The 18,172-nt window shown below is 30.0% G+C and overlaps 1 protein-coding gene across 2 annotated transcripts; it reads left to right on the top strand.

Annotated features, from left to right (window-relative positions):
- The first annotated feature begins 306 nt into the window (after positions 1–306).
- On the top strand, positions 307–16,936 carry LOC118448565 (LIM/homeobox protein Awh). Of its 2 annotated transcripts, XM_035881966.2 has the most exons (5): positions 307–425; positions 730–828; positions 7,170–7,684; positions 15,078–15,532; positions 16,064–16,936. In XM_035881966.2, the coding sequence occupies exons 2-5, from the start codon at positions 823–825 to the stop codon at positions 16,270–16,272; spliced, it is 1,185 nt and encodes a 394-aa protein (XP_035737859.2). In that variant the 5' UTR covers positions 307–425; positions 730–822; the 3' UTR covers positions 16,273–16,936. The 2 variants fall into 2 exon arrangements, with proteins under 2 accessions (XP_035737859.2, XP_035737861.2); XM_035881968.2 differs by lacking the exon at positions 730–828 and having other exon boundaries at positions 313–425.
- The last annotated feature ends 1,236 nt before the right edge of the window (positions 16,937–18,172 follow it).

The raw sequence follows: 18,172 nt of genomic DNA, 5'->3' as shown, positions 1-18,172 counted from the left end.
AGTTGTACCAACCTCTTCAATATTCTACCAAGAGTGGGACAGAGAAAGCGAGAGAAAGGGAAAGAGAAAGAGAGAGAGAGAAAGAGAGACAGAGAGAAAGAGAGAGAGAGAACCTTCTCCTCTCTAGTAGCTAACAAGTGAGATAGAGGGAGAGAAAGAGAGAGAGAGAGAGAGACAGACAAACAGTTATACGTATGCTGAGTTTCTGTAGTATGAGTGTTACTTCTCTTTGGAGAATGTTAGTGTATAGGAATAGTGGCGCGAGTGGTAGGGGCATGATCGAGGATGCCAGTCTTCTCCGGGACACGGATCCGGATAGGATACTTACTGATCTTTCGTCTTCCATCGTCATCGAAATTGTGAAAAAAGGAAGAAGAAGAAGAAGGAGAAGAAAGAAAGAAAAAAGTTTCTACGTTCAGTTAATTGTGCGTTAGTTAATTACGATATTTCGATACGATATATATATATACATATATATATATATACATATATATATGTATATGTATATATATATATATATATATATATATATGTATATATATATTTTTTTTTTCGATTTTATTCTTTTTTCCTTTTCCATTTTCCCTTTTATTTCTTTTTTTTTCTTTTATCTTTTTTTTTCTTTCTTTTTTTTTTGTTTTCATTCGGTGAAACCTTACTTTCAATATCATAAAAAAATAATCTCGTTCCGATTTGACTTGACGTGACTTTGGTTTTATTGTGAATAAGAACTTTTATGAGATAGTGGAAGGATGCAGTTGAAGGTCGAGGATTCGTGACCTCCTTCTGTTTTTTTGTTTTCTCTTAACGACGGGAGAAACAATGAAGGTATGTTTTTCTTTTTTTGAGGGAGGGGATGGGATGAGAAGTGGCCGGAGCAGCGGTGGGTGGGAGAGAATTTTTATCGTGATAACATTGTTTCTGATGATTAAGATTCTACTTTGATAATTATTTATTTATCGTTTCGTTACCGTCGGACGGACATAAAGTTTTTATTTCAATTTTGACTTAAAAAAAATTTTTTAAAAATTTAAATTTGACTTAAATAAAAATTTGCCATCTCGCAAATCGCGCAAATGTACTCGTCAAGTACAAGACAATATTGGTTTAATTTTATTATATTAAATGAATGATGAATCTGTTAAAAATATATTTTCTAATGCAAAAATGACGAAGTAATAATATTACTTGTTAATAAAAAAAATATGGTCATAGTCGTCGATAAATTAGTTGTTCTTTTTTCTTTTTCTGTTTTTTTTTATTTTTTATTTTTTTTAAATAGCAAAATTGTCATATCTACAAACCAAATATTCATCAACACACAAAGGTCAATCATTAATTAATTAAGGAAAATTAATTAAAGCATCGATTTTAAATAGGATTGTTATAATTATTCGAATTTCAAAGAAAGAACAGATTTTTTTTTTATCAATTAAAAATTTTATTTGATATTTCCAATAAATTCGTACGAATTTCGATAAATTTTTCTTTGAATATAGGTGATCGAAGAAAAACGAAATTATGAACTTTAGAAATTATGAAGTTATAAGGGAGGAATTCCGAGAGAAAAAAAAAGAGAGGGAGAGAGAAAAGGGGAGGGTGGTGATGGTTGTGGTGATGGTGATGGCGGTGAAGGTGCACTTTCGATATTCGGTAGTGAGTAGTTGGTAGGCTGAAGCTCGTTTGACCCTTGCACTCAGGCATTTCTCATTTTGTCAGCTCATCTCCGTCGCCTCGGCCTTAAAAATGACTTCTATTATTCTTTCTCATTACGACTTGATTGCGTTGCCCGAACCACCTACGATGGCAAATAACATGGTAGATATTTTTCGTTGAGAAAAATTTTCGACGAGTTCGAATCTTTTTTCTGTTCTTTTTTTCTCTTTACGAAATTTACAAAAACAAAAGGAAGAAGAAGAATTTTTTGTTTTTAACTTTTTTATTTTTTTTTTCTTGAATAACATTTCAAATATTTAAATAATAACATGTTAATCTTGTTTAATAATATTTGTAGGTATCGTAAAATATTTATATAGGTAATATAAATATATAAATATTAATATAGTAAATATTAGTATGTATATTATAAAATATTTTTAATCAAATGATATATATTTTGTTTATAAATATTATATACTTCGAAATTTTTGCATGATCTTTGATTTAGTTATATAATATGTATTAAAAATTTGTGATCCATGTAGGATTTATTGTTTATATATTATTCGTTAGAAATTCGAAATCTTATAAAAACGGTGATCAAGATTTTTCTACAAAATTTTGTCAAAATTTTGTGAGCTTAAAAGACAAAAATTGACGTGTAAAAGTTCGAAAATGAATTAAAAGCGTTGTAATAACTGAATTTTCTCTGATTCACTTTTTTTTTTTTTTTTTTTTTAGTATTTGCAAAATTGACCGATATTTCAAAATGGTATTACAATAGAAACCTAAACCGTCAAATGATTTCGAGTAGTAAAAGTTAATTTTCATCTTTTTAGGAAAGGTTTTCTAAAGAGTAGGTAGGATCTCTTTTAAGTTGGGTCACCATTCCAAAGTGTTGTAAATTATCCCTCGTATTTTACTTGGAAGTCATGAATAGCCTCAACAGTAGACCAATGAATAAAGTTTCGCAAGATTTTCTTGACCCAAAGAGGATTTTCATGTCCTAAGTGTGTCTCCTTTTCTAATCTCGTTTGTATTTAACTCTCGTTATGGTGTGACCAAAAATACTGAAGAATTCATTGTAACCAAATAGAAACCTTTTCTTCTTTAAAATACTAATAATTTGTAATCCTGAAGTCTTAACAGCCAAATAATTGTTGTTAAATAATATTATGGAAAATAACAGTAAAATAATTTTATTCGTTTGAAGATTAATGATTTTTACGAAATTTTTTCTAATGCGAATAAATTCTAATTCTTTTGACATTTTCAAATTTATTGTACGGCGGCTATTAAATTAATATGGGCCATATTCTTATGAAATAATTTTAAAACATATTTAATAAAATGTTGTCATATATATACACGAAATATCGACGAAATATCAAAATATTATCGAAATTTGAATATTATAAATATATAAATATATATATATATATATATATATAAATATATATATATATATATATATATATATATATATATAATATTATTTTATTAATATGTTCTTTTTTAATTTTATCCTACATTCTTATAGATCATACAATTTTAATATATTTAAACAAGTTGAAATTATAATAGATTTTTTAAGTAGAAAGATTTTCAAATACCGATAATTCCTCGAATTATTTCATCGTTAAATTTTAACGATTTATCAACGAAGATATAATTATTCGATAAAATCGTCTAACATTAAAGATATGATATTAAACATATTTTCACGGGTATGAAAAATTTTTTTAGAAAAGTTTTGTTGAAAAATTTCGATAAAAGAAATTTAAGACTAAAAAAAGCAACAAAGATGAATATTTTTGAAATTTTAAATAATTATGATACGAAAAGAGACTTATCATAATGTTGTATATGTACGTATATTATATATGGGAGATCCGGTGTTACACAGAGAGAGAGCCGATAGATTTTTCGCGATCGGCGTTGACGTTAATAGTTGCTGATCGAACGAAGGTGTGAAAAAAGAGAGACAGACAGAGATAGAGACAGATAGAAAGAGAAAGAGAACGAAAGAGAGAGAGAGAGAAAGAGAGAGAGAGAGAGAGAGAGAGAGAGAGAGAGAGAGAGACCGACGGAAATAATCGACGTCGGTGAATCTTTACGCCAACGTATCGAAAAGCCATAGGGCATAAATCACAGGTGGGAAGTTCGACTTTGCCTTCGGCAGATCATAAATCAATGGCCGTCCAGTTATACGTGAAATGATTACCACTCGACGTGGAACGGACAGAACGAACGAGGAAGAAGAAAGATAGAGAGAAATGAAGAAAATAAAAAATAAGATAAAGAGCTGTAGGATCTCTCTCTCTCTCTCTCTCTCTCTCTCTTTCTGTCTATCTGTCTGTCTGTTTCTCTCTCTCTTTCTCTCTCTTTCTTCCTCTCTCTCTTTTTCTCTTTCGAAAATTGCCTGTCTTCGGTGTATCAACATTTTTACTTATACCCTGTATCGAAATTCTTTACTACCCAATATCACATCTATCTTTCTTATACATTTTGTAGATTTATTTTTAAAATCGATCATGCAAAATTCATTGGTTTATCTTACGTAAAATTAACATAGAGAATTTTAATAGTCAATCGAATAAAATTACGTATTAACTGGTAGAAAATAAGCGCTGGAATTTGATTGTCCGAAAGTGACGTGTAAGAAAAGAGAAAAAAAAGAATATAAAAATAAATAAAAAGAAAAAAAAAAAAGAAAAAAAACCAGCCATACCTATATATGATAAAATATTCATGTTCATGAGTCGAACATAATATTATGTACGACAACATGAAAATTCAATGGCAATTCATTTCTTCCGATATGAAATTTGTAATATAATTAAAAAGTAACGAGTAACTATGCCCATGTTACATATGGTTCGTGTTAATTTGTAAAAGGACAAAAGAAAAAAAAGAACAGAAAAAAGGAAAAAGTAATATTATCGATGATATTCTATAATAGATACGATCGTGTATGCAAAATAGATCGAACTCGAAGCGAGGAGTTGTGGTAAGGTTGGCCAAACGTTCTAATTAATTCACCAGTCTAAACAGATTAGTCGATTGATCAATCGTAAAGTCGTAGAATAACAACTTGGTAAGTTTGCCCACGTGGTAATTAATATTATCGATTCTATGCTCGATTTGTACTCGTTTCTATCAGGCCAAAGTGAATTTTGTAAAAAAGATTCATATCTATCGGATATATATATATACATACATACATTTGATCAGATTGTATTAATCCTGTTATTGATTTACGATTTGATAAATACATTTTTTTTCTTTTTCTCTTTTTTTTCCTTTCTTTTTTTTTCTTTGCATACTCTAAGACATCAATTTGATAAATCATTGTGTACGAAACAAAAACAAAAAAACGAAAAAAAGTAAAAGAAAAAATTCACTAATTCACTAAAAATTCACTAATCGTTTTATTAAAATATTTATAAATTTTTTGTTCTCGAAATATGAATGAATAATGCATCACTTTTCTTCATTTAATTTTTTGTTTTGTTTAATTATTAATTAATGTTAAGTATTTTGTAAAATAAATGGTTATATATAATTTATTATGTATATTTTCTTCAATATTTGTGATAAAAATATCGATATATAATGCAAACGATCAGTGTAAATAATTAAGTATCACAATTGTGTCTAGATTTTTTTTTTCTTTTTTATAAATACTCCTTTTAAAATTCTGTTATATCTACAAATTTTTTAATTAAAATATCGATAGTTTTTGTATTAATCGATGTAATACTGATCGCTTATATTATATATTAATATTTTATTATAAATAATGATCATTTATTTATTTAAAATATTGATTAGAAATGTTTAAAAATACGAATTCCATAAATAATAACTATAATATATTACGTCACGTATATAATTATTATGAATATGTGGCATATTTTTATACAGTTTAAACATTTAGTATAAACATTTATATATTTCAGAAATATATCGTCGAATTTAAAGAGCATTTTCTACTCATCGTAAAGATTAAAAAAAGGTTATATAAACACGCGTTCGAAAACGTTTTTCTTTCCCTAAAAGTTATAAACGTTTTTCATTTATCAGAGATCTTAAGAAAATTTGAAACTTTTACAACGTTTCATTATGGAAACTGTTGAAAATGATTTCCATCGAAATGATTTCCTGTCGAGTAAATAGTATGGATTGTTAATGACGGATATGTTGTTTGATGTAAATAAAAAATGAATATAACTTTATAAGAAAGCATTTCTGAAGCAATGTTTATATTATTTTTTGTCATCCTTACCTTGAGTAGAATATGCTCTTTAAATTCTATACATTTCTGAAACATTTCTGAAACACATACATATATATTTTTTTTTATATTATTATATAAATATATATTTATATTATCATATATATACATATGTATTTTATCATATTATTATATTATTTTATTAATTTATTATATTATTAAATTTATTATTTTATATATACAAAATAATAATAATAATAATAATAATAATAATAATAATAATAATAATTTGTTAAATATTAAGTTAATGAAACGTGTCTCACGTATACATTTACCTACAGGATAGATATATATTTCCTAAGGTTAAAATGTTCGCGCGAAGAGTATCCATAAGAAGGTTACCATAGCAAACAACGTAAGAGCGTAGGACGCAGAGCCATTTACGAGGATCTTAGTCACGTAACGAAGCATATCGGTGTAACACGTACCATGGTTTTCTTCTCCTTAGCCAGAAGCGTAAAGTACAAATGGCAAAACTATAGCTAGCTCATCACCAACAACGGATACATTGATACATCCCGTGTTAGAATGAGAGAGGAGACGTCATTTATCAATCCGACGAGAATCTTCGAGACTCCTTGGTTATTTATTATTTTTTTTTTCTTTTTTCTTTTTTTTTATTTTTATCTTACCTATATTAATTAAGATTTGGAGTCCGCAGCAAAGAAAGATTCTCGCGAAAATGCCACTTCTACGACATCAATCGGGAAACTTATGTTCCTCGATACGGATAGAATAGCTTGTATAAAAGAAAGAGAAAGAAGAACAAAAAAAAAAGAGAAAAGAAACAGAAAATGGAGATAAAAGAAAAGAAAAGAACAAAAAATTCTTATTCTTATTCTTATTCTTAAAACTTTATTCGCTCGGGAATAAAGTGGATAGAGGTTACTACCGGAACGGTTTCTCGCGTTTAACGGACTAGTATCGTGCTCTTTTCAAGTTGGCCAGTTGGCTTTATGAAGAACGTTAACACGATTCCATTTTATTATCTAATCAAACCGACGACATACAGATTTTATGGATCGAATAATAAATCCTGTTGTATATAATCCTCCTCGTTTCTCCATCCATTAATCATATATAAAAGTTCAAGAAAATATTTCAAAAATTTATCAAATATAAAACAAAACAAATTTAAATTAAAACGATTTAAAATTCACTTTATATATGTATATAAATATGTATCATTGATTTCATTTTATTTGATTTTTAGACAGAATTGGAGACGGATAGCGAGTGTTCGAATAGCATGATCTGCTCGACCAACAATAACAGCAACAACAACAACAACAACAACAACAACAACAATAATAATAATAACAACAATAACAACAATATTAACAGTGTTAATAACAACAAAAATAACAACAATACTCAGAATCATAACAATAATAACAATAACAACAACAATAACAACAACAACAACAACAACAATAACAACAATCATGGGCCTGGTAAGAAAGGAAACAATACAAGCACAATGGCAAAGGGTGCTATAGTTGTTGGGGGTGGAATTACTGCTAAAGAAAATGGTCAACAACAGGATGGCATGGAAATGGATTGTGGTGGTTGCGGAGAAAATGTCCGAGAACGAACCGTACTATGTGTTGGGGGTCGTACATGGCATTCGAGATGCCTCAAGTGTTGCGCTTGTGCCAGACCCCTTCATGATCAACATTCCTGTTTTCTTCGGGGGATGAGACTCTATTGTCGACACGATTACGCCCTGTAAGTTAATCTTTCGATTTTATTTCACTCGTCGTTTTGATTTAAAATTTCTTCTCTTTTCTTTCTTCTTTTTTTTCTCTTTTAGATTAGGATAGTTGTTCACATATTGCGGATTTATATGTGACAATTAATGATGATTAATCATGCAGTTATTTCGTTCCACAATGATTCATCATTTCTTTTCTTTTAGACAAGTCGAATAACTATAATAGCCATCGTATTTATTTTTCCTTTTTTATTTTTCGTTTTTTTTTCTTCTTCTTTTTTCTTTCTTTTCTTCTTTGAATCTCCTAAAAACTTTAGCTTCGGCTAGATTAGGATTGCAAGTTATTTCACATATTGCGGATTTATGCAACAATTAACGATGATTAATCATACGATTATTTCGTTCCACAATGATTAATCATACGATTATTTCGTTCCACAATGTTAATTCAATTATACATTTAATAAAGTAACAATTGCATTTAAATACTTTTTACTCACATTGAATAATATCAATCGATTATACACATATTTATATTTTTTTAAATCTGAATCAAATAGAATTCGCTCGTATTAATCTTCACAATTGTTGCACGAAAAAAACCTTATAAATGAAATTTACCATATCCTTTCTCTCTCTCTCTCTCTTTCTCTCTCTCTCTCTCTCTTTCTCTCTCTCTCTCTCTCTCTCTCTCTCTCTCTCTACTTTCTCTTTTTTCTGTTTTATTTTTCTTTTTTTTTTTCTTTCTTTCTCTCGATTTTGATGATATACGATTACATCCGTTTCTCCGTTGCGTTCCATTCATAAGAAGAACGGAATAGCGAACGATATTCGGCCGGTAGTAGGCGATCCAGTAGTAGGATTACGGATTATCGATGGAAGCCAATAATATTCTTTCGTATCGAAGAGAGTACAGTGGCACCCTGCTGATTCGAGGCGGATGCCCAAAGCCGATCTTAAGAAGACGTTTCTCGGCTACCACTACGGGAGCTCATCTCGAAAAGAGAAGGATAGAAGGGGAAAGAAAAAGAGGGAGGTAGTGGACTAGGGGTTGAGAGGAAGGGGGGTGAGATCATTTGTTCGTCTTATGCTACAACGTCGCGACGCCTGTTTGAATTTTTAATATTTTTAACTAGGAACATTCTCTCTCTCTCTCTCTCTCTTAAAGTAACTTTTGGATTGGGTATATTATTTGGTATATTTAATCTAATAATAATAATAATCATAATAATAATAATAATAATAATAATAATAATAATAATAATAATAGTAATAATAAAAAAAATAAATATTGTCAATTATGTGTACCTGTTACCGTTAATTGAATATTAATTTTACAAATTTTTTAATCAGTCTATTTTCTTTCTAAGTAACTTTTGAATTTAATATATTATTCAGTATATTTAATAATAACATCAAATATTTAACAAGCGAAATAGATATTATTGATTAGGTGTATCTGTTGTCATTAATTATATATTAATTTAAAACATTTTTTAGATAGGAATATTCTTTTTTTTCCTCCGAGTAATTTTTAAATTCATGATATTTAATAATAACAATAACAGTAATAATAACACTAACAATAACAATAACAATAATAAGATGAAATATAATATATTTTATGAAATTAACCATTGTCAATTGTATATATGTTACTTTCGTTATTTACTGTATAAAATTTGCTCTTTTGACGATGGATAAAACGAGCGACGATTTTATCCCCTTAAAGTTCTCTTTCCATTGCCCATAAAAAATAATTACTTACACAACTTCAAACTTCCTATATACTCAAAAAATTTCATCTATCTTAATATTTTCATGTTTGATAATCTCATCCTATCGACAAAAACTTACTACGTAATGATCAAACTGGATATCCAACTAGACATTATTTCTGATCCATAAGACGTGATCGAGCATGAAAAGAACAAAAAAAGAAATATAAATATAAATAGGAATCCTCTATGATATTTGAAAATCTATGATGTTAGAAGAGGCAGATGAGGGTTAGTTAAAAAAATTTTTATTGGTTGTTTAGCGAAGGAAAGGTCACGTGGCTTGCGGATCTATGAGCGTAGAGATCTACAGATCACATATATGTATATGTTACTGTGGGTTGCGTTCGACGTCTTATACGAACGTAAGAGTCCCTCGCCGTTGGGTGATTAATGTCTTCCGATGGTTCTTCTTCTTCTTCCTCTTCTTCTTTTTCTTTTTCTTCTTCTTCGTCGTCGTCGTCTCCTCCTTCAGACCTCACGTACAGTCGGCTATTCACATCACTGTACACTCATGCTCGTGCACGACCTGCGAAGTCACGTTGACGTAGAAGGTGTCCCGATGCCGGTGAACCCGAAGAAAAAGCCGAACCGTGTCTCAAGACCGAGTTCTATACTCGATCATCGAAAGATTCGCAATCCTAAGGATCTAGAGATTTAATAGGAAGGATCACCTTCGGGGGATGGGGAAGGATTTGGAATTCTTCATTTGGGACGGATACATTCATCTTTGGATATCGCTTATGTTATCGAATGGATCCTATTGTTAACTTTATGTCAAAAACATTTTTAACATATAATTGAGATCGTTCCACAAATATATTTGTTTTTGCAAATACATACGACTTACGTAATTATTAAAGTATAAAATAGTACATATTGTTTATCATGTTGCATAATGTTTACTTCATTGCAATATTTCCAATTTTTCTGAACTTGTAATATTTTAATAACAATTTTAATTCAATCATGAACATAGCCAGGATAAAATCCCAGCAGATAAAATCCCTGTATTACTTATTATCATATGCCGATCAAAAATGTGTTAATAAATAATTGATAAGTGACTACTTGCTCATATAAGTCAATTAATTATTATGTTCAACGAAGAGTGAAAATCAATATTTTCTTTATCTTCAATAAACTAGACGTCGTTGGAGCTAACAAAGGACAAACTAATATGTTTCTGATTAGGATTGATTAAGAGTAATATTTTTATTTAATCGAATTTAATTAGATATAATTTAATTATTTTCCTGTTCAATCATCCTTTCAATCTGAAAATGACTAGAACATATAAACAGTAGTAGAAAGGTTTAATGATAAGGGTTTATAGTCATAGGCCATGTTTCGATATCCAAAAAGGGGGTCAGTTTAGAAGGTAGGAGAACGGGTATAGTATATCCTGGCAGTACGTTTTACATGTACTACGTGGGTGCCGAGTCACGAGTCGAGGCTGCCGAGTGTCAGTGTTCCAAAGGTCTAAGGAATTCGCCTCGTAAGGCCCCGAGGACCGGGGCCTCACTCTCTCCCCCCTCTCTCTCTCTCTCTCTCTCTCTCTATCACAAGGACCCCGGCGCTTTTCAAGTCGCAAGAGCCGCCTTTTAAATTAATAAATATTCACTGACACTTTCTCCCATCCTCTCGCGTTATCGAGCGCTCCTTTAACCCTATCGTATGGGCCGACCAAAAAAAAATAAACAAGAGATAGGAGAAAGAAAGAAAGAGAAAGAAAGAAAGAGAGAGAGAGAAAGAGAGAAAGAGAGAAAAGAAAAAAGGAAAAAGGAAAGAGTAGGCGCGAACAAAAATCGTTCTATTAGCCAGTTCCTTTACCTTCGAATCGAAGCGATCTAACTCGGCTTAATTTACTGTGTCCACTAAAGTCAATAAGAAAGTGAGCTATATTATCGTTAGAAAACTTATGGTTAATTGTTATCAACTTTAATCCTTTTAAGAACAGGTTATCGTAGTTTGAAATAGCCAAAAATCTATACATTTCCAATCGTTAATTTTCTACTGTTATTCTGTTCAAATAATTTTGTACTATTCATTTTTTTTTAATTTTGAAATCATATACATTATATCTAATCATTTTTCCTTTAATAATTTTTCTTTTAATCCTAAATAATTTTAATTCAATCGTATCTTCTAATCATTTTTGTTCTAATCATTGAAATATAGACGTCAAAAAGATTAAAATAAATGACATTTGATTAAATAAACATTTAAATAAATATATATATATCGATCATTAAATTTCTATTGAAATAACAAGACGTTAATTGTGAACAATATGGAAACAAGATAATCACATTGACATTAAAGGGGATTAACCAATTGGTCGTACTTCCTTTCTGAACGTAGGGAAACTCAGTAGTAAATCGTAAAGAATGCGTTGTGGAACGGCTAATTACTTGGCAAGTCGCACGATCGGCGTGTACTTCGAAGTAGAGGGTAGTCGTGATCTGCATGCAGATTGTAGGTACCAGTCGATAGAGAGAAAGAGAGTGCTGCTGCATGACTGGGGTCGGGACTAGCACCCGACTTAATCCTTCGTTGACTTATAGGGCCCGCCTATGTCGAAGAACAAATGAATAAATTAGGGCGGAGCCGTTTGGTAGCCGACGTACGACCCTGAAGATTTATAGATACTCGATACCAGTTCTCTTTCTCTTTCTCTTTCTTTCTACTGGTGGCTGGTTACACAGGCCCTTATTTTACTCCTTCTTCTTTTCTTTCACGAGTTAAGGATATAAGAAAGAAAGAAACAGAGAGAGAGAGAGAGAGAGACAGAGAGAGAAAAAGAGAAAGAGAAAGAGAGAAAGAAAGATAGATAGATAGATTGATAGATGGAATGATAAAGAGAGAGAGAGAAAGAAAGAGAGAGAGAGAAAGAAAGAGAGAGAGAGAAGGATGGCGCCACTGTTTATGCAAATGGCACCTTACCCAGCCTCTTCGAAGATATTGCGATTTGATTCGACTATGCGGTAGCTGTTGTTTCTCTCTTGACTTATCTCTCTCTTTCTCTCTCTCTCTCTCTCTCTCTTTCTCTCTTTCTCTTCTTCTATTTCTCTTTTTCTTCTAGGTGTCCGAGGCAGGGCTTCTAGGCGTGCCCTTTACACGATCAACATAACCAATAATACCCCGAAAATATCTTCGATACGACGATGACTATGCACAGGACCGAGACTAATCCCTTCCCTGGCTTACCATATTTTTCCATACAATAACCCTAGACGGTCGATGGTAGACCAACCGATTCTTCTTCTTCTTCTTCTTCTTCTTCTTCTTCTTCTTCTGCTTCTTCTTCTTCTTCCTCTTCTTCTCTTTCTTCTTCATCTTCTTCTGCATGGTTGCTCTTTTCCTTGAACTTATGTACTATAAGAGTTTGATCCTATCTAATATGTTCCTATTTTTCTTTTTTTCTTTTTCTTTTTTCTTTTTTCAAAGAAAAACGTGAACGTTTCCTCGTGAGAACTTTTTCTTTTTCTTTTCTTCTGTTTTTTTTGTGAAAAGATCACGTTGAGAGTGATCCGAAAATGCACTTCTTCTTGGAATTTATTATCTATTTCGATGTTACGTTTTAAAGAGTATGTATTAAAATGAGGTTATGAATTAATGGACATACTTTAGTTAGTCGTTTACTTCGATTTTTTTTTTTTATATTTACTTGTAATTTTATCAGCTTGATAGTCGTTGCAGTTGGTATAGAAAATGTGTCTGGGTATTGAATCTTTTCGTATTTTGAGTTCAGTGCTGGAAAAATGAGATTATAAATTTAAGTATGATCCATTGCAATTTTTTTTTTATTATATATACCAATTAAATGTATATGATTTTAATAATTTATATGATTTTAATAATTCGAATAGTTCTGTTAAGAAGAATTTGAAATTAGGAAATGGGAAACGAAATATTTGGAAAAAAAAATTGCATGATCCTCGAAGAATTGAGGAACAGATCTTTTAACCTTCTTACTTGATAATAATAATAATAATAATAATAATAATAATAATAATAATAATAATAATAATAATAATAATAATAATAAAGTATAAAAAATATACATAATAATAAATAATATAATATGATAATATTATATAAATATTATATGAGATGATCACTTACCAAATCGATTAATTCTATAAAATAAAAAAGAAATGGAGTAATGCGATGAAATAATATAAATCATTTTTTAAAATTCTCATTAAAGTATAAATTCAAATAAACATTGTAGAATGTATAAAGGCCTTGCTGCTACGTTTGAATTGCATTATTGCAACGATTTACATTAGAGTGCTGAGTTAAATCAGATTGATTTTTAAAATAAATTATTTTTTACGCGAAGTCCAACAAAATTTCGTCATTTAATAATATTAAATAACAGAAATTACGGAAATTCATTGAGAATATAAAAATCATCAAGTACTTCGACACTTAAATTTAAAAAAAATTCAAAAAGTGGAGTTAATTGAACTGGCCTGTGAACTTGGCTTATAAAATAATAATAATAATAATAATAATAATAATAATAACAATAATGATAATAATAACAATAATAATAATAATAATAATAATAATAATAATAATAATAATAATAATAAGAACAATAATAATAACGATGGCGATGTTAATATTGTATTTAATAAACAATTGGTTTATTGAAAGGATATCATCGTCGGCTGAAATTCAAAGGGTTCGAGTCATTTGTTGGCCAGATGGAAGCCACGACTGAGACGTCGAAATAATCTCGACGTAATCTACTTCCCGAATCGCGATGGCAACCCCTCTTAAACGGTGCCCCTGGTTTCTGACGCGCGCCTTTAGGAGGGCCGCTGGACATCGACTTCGGTCGAGTAGTATGTTAATGAGGACAGGACCGTGTTCGGGTCTGGCGGTCCTCAATGAACCTGCACCGAGACGCACGAGATAAAAATAAACTGAACATTTCACGTCCTTCTTTCAGCGACACAACACAACACAATCCGTACCTTCTTGCGATAACCTTAAAATGCAATAGTTTATTATTTTTTGTCCTATATGTTTTATTTATTTATTTCTTTTTTTGTCTTTTCGCGAGTTCACCTTCCTTCCACATACTTGAAAATATATTATATATATTATATATATATATATATATCATATATATAATATATATATATATTATGTATATATATATATATATATATGGATGATGATTAGTTGTTTGTATTATCGTGTTCTTCTTAATTGACCAATTATTTTGAGATATAACTTGTCGAGTGACACTCGATATTGAATTTTTGAGATAACTTCGTCGATCCTCAATCTATCATCGTATTTTACTCATTCGACTAAGTATTATATAGAATCATCGTATTATGATACGCGTTCGATGAATACTATTTCATATCATACGATGACAAAGTATCATTACGACATGTTTTGATAACATTGGTAACATGTTATTTGAAATGATATTGATCTGCTATATCAAATTGCAATGATGAGTCATAACAAAAGTAGGACGATAAAAAAAGATCTTCTTTTCTTTTCTTTTTTGTTTCTCAAAAAATCAATTCAAAATATAATTCGAACGAAAATTCATATCCTTTAATAGGTCCCATCAAAAAAAATTGTATTGTTTCAGAACGTTCGGTGCTAAGTGTGCAAAATGTGGGCGAAGTGTGGGCGCAGGTGATTGGGTTAGGAGAGCCCGTGAAAGGGTTTATCATTTGGCCTGTTTTGCCTGTGACGCTTGTTCACGTCAATTATCGACTGGTGAACAATTTGCCCTGTTGGACGCACGATTATTATGTAAGGCACATTATCTTGATGTAGTAGAGGGAAACAATACTTCTTCCTCCGAAGATTGTGACTCCGAACACGGTGGCAAGGGTAGTAAAACAAAGAGAGTAAGAACTACGTTCACCGAGGAACAACTCTCCGTATTGCAGGCGAATTTTCAATTGGATAGTAATCCCGATGGTCAGGATCTTGAAAGGATAGCACATGTAACTGGATTAAGTAAGAGGGTCACACAAGTATGGTTTCAAAATTCAAGGGCAAGGCAGAAGAAGCACAGTGGCAAAATCAAAACGCAAAGTGAGTTTATCGTACGATTTAATTTTATTTAACTTATTAACTACAAGAGTATTTTATAATCATTAATACCCAACAAAATGTTGCGATAATATTTGAATTTCATAACTTGGATTTATTAAAAATTTGACTTTTCTCAAGAACAAAGTAGTTTTTGAAAAAGAAATTTCTATTCCGGATTTTCGATTTATTTCCAACAATGGCACGATACGATTTGGTTTTCACAATTTGGATTTATCCAAAATTTAACTTTTCTCGAGAACAAAACTATCTATAAAAAAAATTCTATTCCATACTTTCATTTTATTTTTGATTGTCAAAAATGCTAAGATACTATTTGGACTTTAGACTTTGGATTTATCAAAAATTTAAATTTTCTTGATAACAAAGCCGCTTATGAAAAAGAAATTTCTATTTCGCACTTTCGACTTACTTACTTACTTTAAAAAAACTTATTTTTAACTCCAGTAAAAAGATGTAATCATTCGAAATAATTTCTTATTTTGGCCCTATTTTTTTTTATATATTTTATAGTGCATCATTCACCACCAATGCAACATCACCCGACGGAAATGTATCCCAGTAGTGTGAACGTGGTCGGAGCATATCTAGGTGGTTATCAAGGTGGCAGTGCCGGAAGTGAAAGTCCCGGAAGTCCATTAACCCCACTGACACCAATGACACCCTTAACGCCAACTACCCCGACTCATCACCAACCACAATTTTGTCATCAAACGGGATAAAAATCTGCTCGATATTCGCCGATCTTTTTTTGTATGTACATAGAAAAAAGAAACAAAAAAAAACAGAAAAAGAAGGAAAGAAAATAAAAAGAGAGAGAGAGAGAAAAAGAAGATGAAAAGATGAGATTAAATAAAAACAAACAAATAAGCAAACAAAAAATGATTGGTCGTAGAAAATGATCGATCAGTAGTTTAGTAACATAAACGAGCTTTTAATTTTTATTTATTCGACGTCAGCGATTTAAATCGGTGCAAATTTCTAACGAAAAAATAAAAAAGAAGAAAACAAAAAGAAAGAAAAGAAATTGGACTTCCTGTTATCCTTCATTAATATTAAAAAGAAAAGAAAAATATAAAAGTAAAAGAAAAACGCGGAAAATATACGATTATTAATTAAATCGAATTTTCAGATAAACGATACGTAAATATAAGTACATGTAAATTTGCTTTCATATTTTTTATATCTGTCGCTATCGAAAAGACTTGAAGGATGAAAGGATTGTAAATAAATAAATTCTCCGTTCCCTCTTTCTTACCCGACCTATCCCTCTCCCTCCTTCTTCCATCGCCCCCTTTGAACTTTTTTGTACATAAAAAAATTTTTAGAAATAATGTGCGATCATTATACATACGATAACGTTCTTGCACATTCATTACTGCAATACTGTAAGCCTACTGTTAATAATAAAAAATGTCTTTTGCTGTTATAAATATATGTCATTTACATATATCCCTCGTTTACCTTTACTTAATAATAATTTTAAATAATAATAATAACAGTAATAATTACTAAATATTTAATTAATGATGATTACTGAATAATAATGTTTTCAATCTCAATATCGATGAACATAGTAATCGATTGAAATAAAAATTTTAAAGTTTAAAATTTACAAAGTAGTGAATTAATCTTTAAAGTATTAATGTAATTTAAAAAATAAAAAATATTAAAAATAAAAAGAAATAATTTTTTCAAAGGATTTCAGGATCGTAGGAATAAATGTGTTTATATACATATACATATATATATAATATATATATGTGTGTGTATGTGTATGCATGTATACTCAATCATATATTTTATAATAGAGCTTAGTTTACAATATTTACATCACAGTACATTCATATTAAATAAAATCGTTACATCGCGTTGTTTTCTTTTATTTTCTTTTTTTTTCTTTTCTTTTTTCTCTACGTACTGCGAAAGATAATTCCGTTCGTGAACATTGCTTCTTGATGTCATTCGAAAATACGTCAAGGATACGTAAAACTTATTCGGATTTGTTTTTTTTTTTTTAATCGATGTAATTCTACATTTTTCGATCCTTTGCGACTTTTAGAATATTACCATCGATAATTTATATCGACAGGATTCTATTGTTTGATTAGAGGAAGATTCGATTTTCTTGATGATTTATAAATCTACTTGGCGGTAATCATGTGATGATCATCGATGATCCATATAATAAGAATCGATCAGAATAAATTAAGAAATCTATATATATTCGATCATCCGATCATTGAAATCGATCAGAAAAATATAGTAAACCTGATAATGAAAATCGATCAAAGAATATCCCGAGATCTATGGAAGATGAAAGATTTATAAATTTTAGGATTTTCTCTGTGCGATATTTATCATCAAATCATCGATATCAATGATCATATCGATATATAGACGATACATAGATATCGAGATTTTTTTTTCTGATCGATTTTAATCCTACTTTACTTATCTTCTAAATGAAGAATGATTCGTCGATCATCATCGTACTGAACGATAAACGATCTATTGATAGATCCTTAGATTTTTTTCTGATCGATTTGGAGTAAATTTTTCTTTTCTTTTTTTTTCTTCTCTAAAAAATCATTCGACGAGACGTTACAAGTTTTTTTTTTC

Source organism: Vespa mandarinia, chromosome 13 (assembly GCF_050613455.1).
Source record: "Vespa mandarinia isolate Hongniang chromosome 13, ASM5061345v1, whole genome shotgun sequence".
Classification (NCBI taxonomy): Eukaryota; Metazoa; Arthropoda; class Insecta; order Hymenoptera; family Vespidae; genus Vespa; species Vespa mandarinia.
Note: the sequence above shows the minus strand (reverse complement) of the source record. Positions and strands in the feature narration are given on the sequence as shown.

Coding starts and splice junctions, on each gene's coding strand:
- LOC118448565 (XM_035881966.2), top strand. Junction 7,685..15,077: donor TGTCGACACGATTACGCCCT/GTAAGTTAATCT, acceptor GTATTGTTTCAG/AACGTTCGGTGCTAAGTGTG. Junction 15,533..16,063: donor TGGCAAAATCAAAACGCAAA/GTGAGTTTATCG, acceptor TATATTTTATAG/TGCATCATTCACCACCAATG.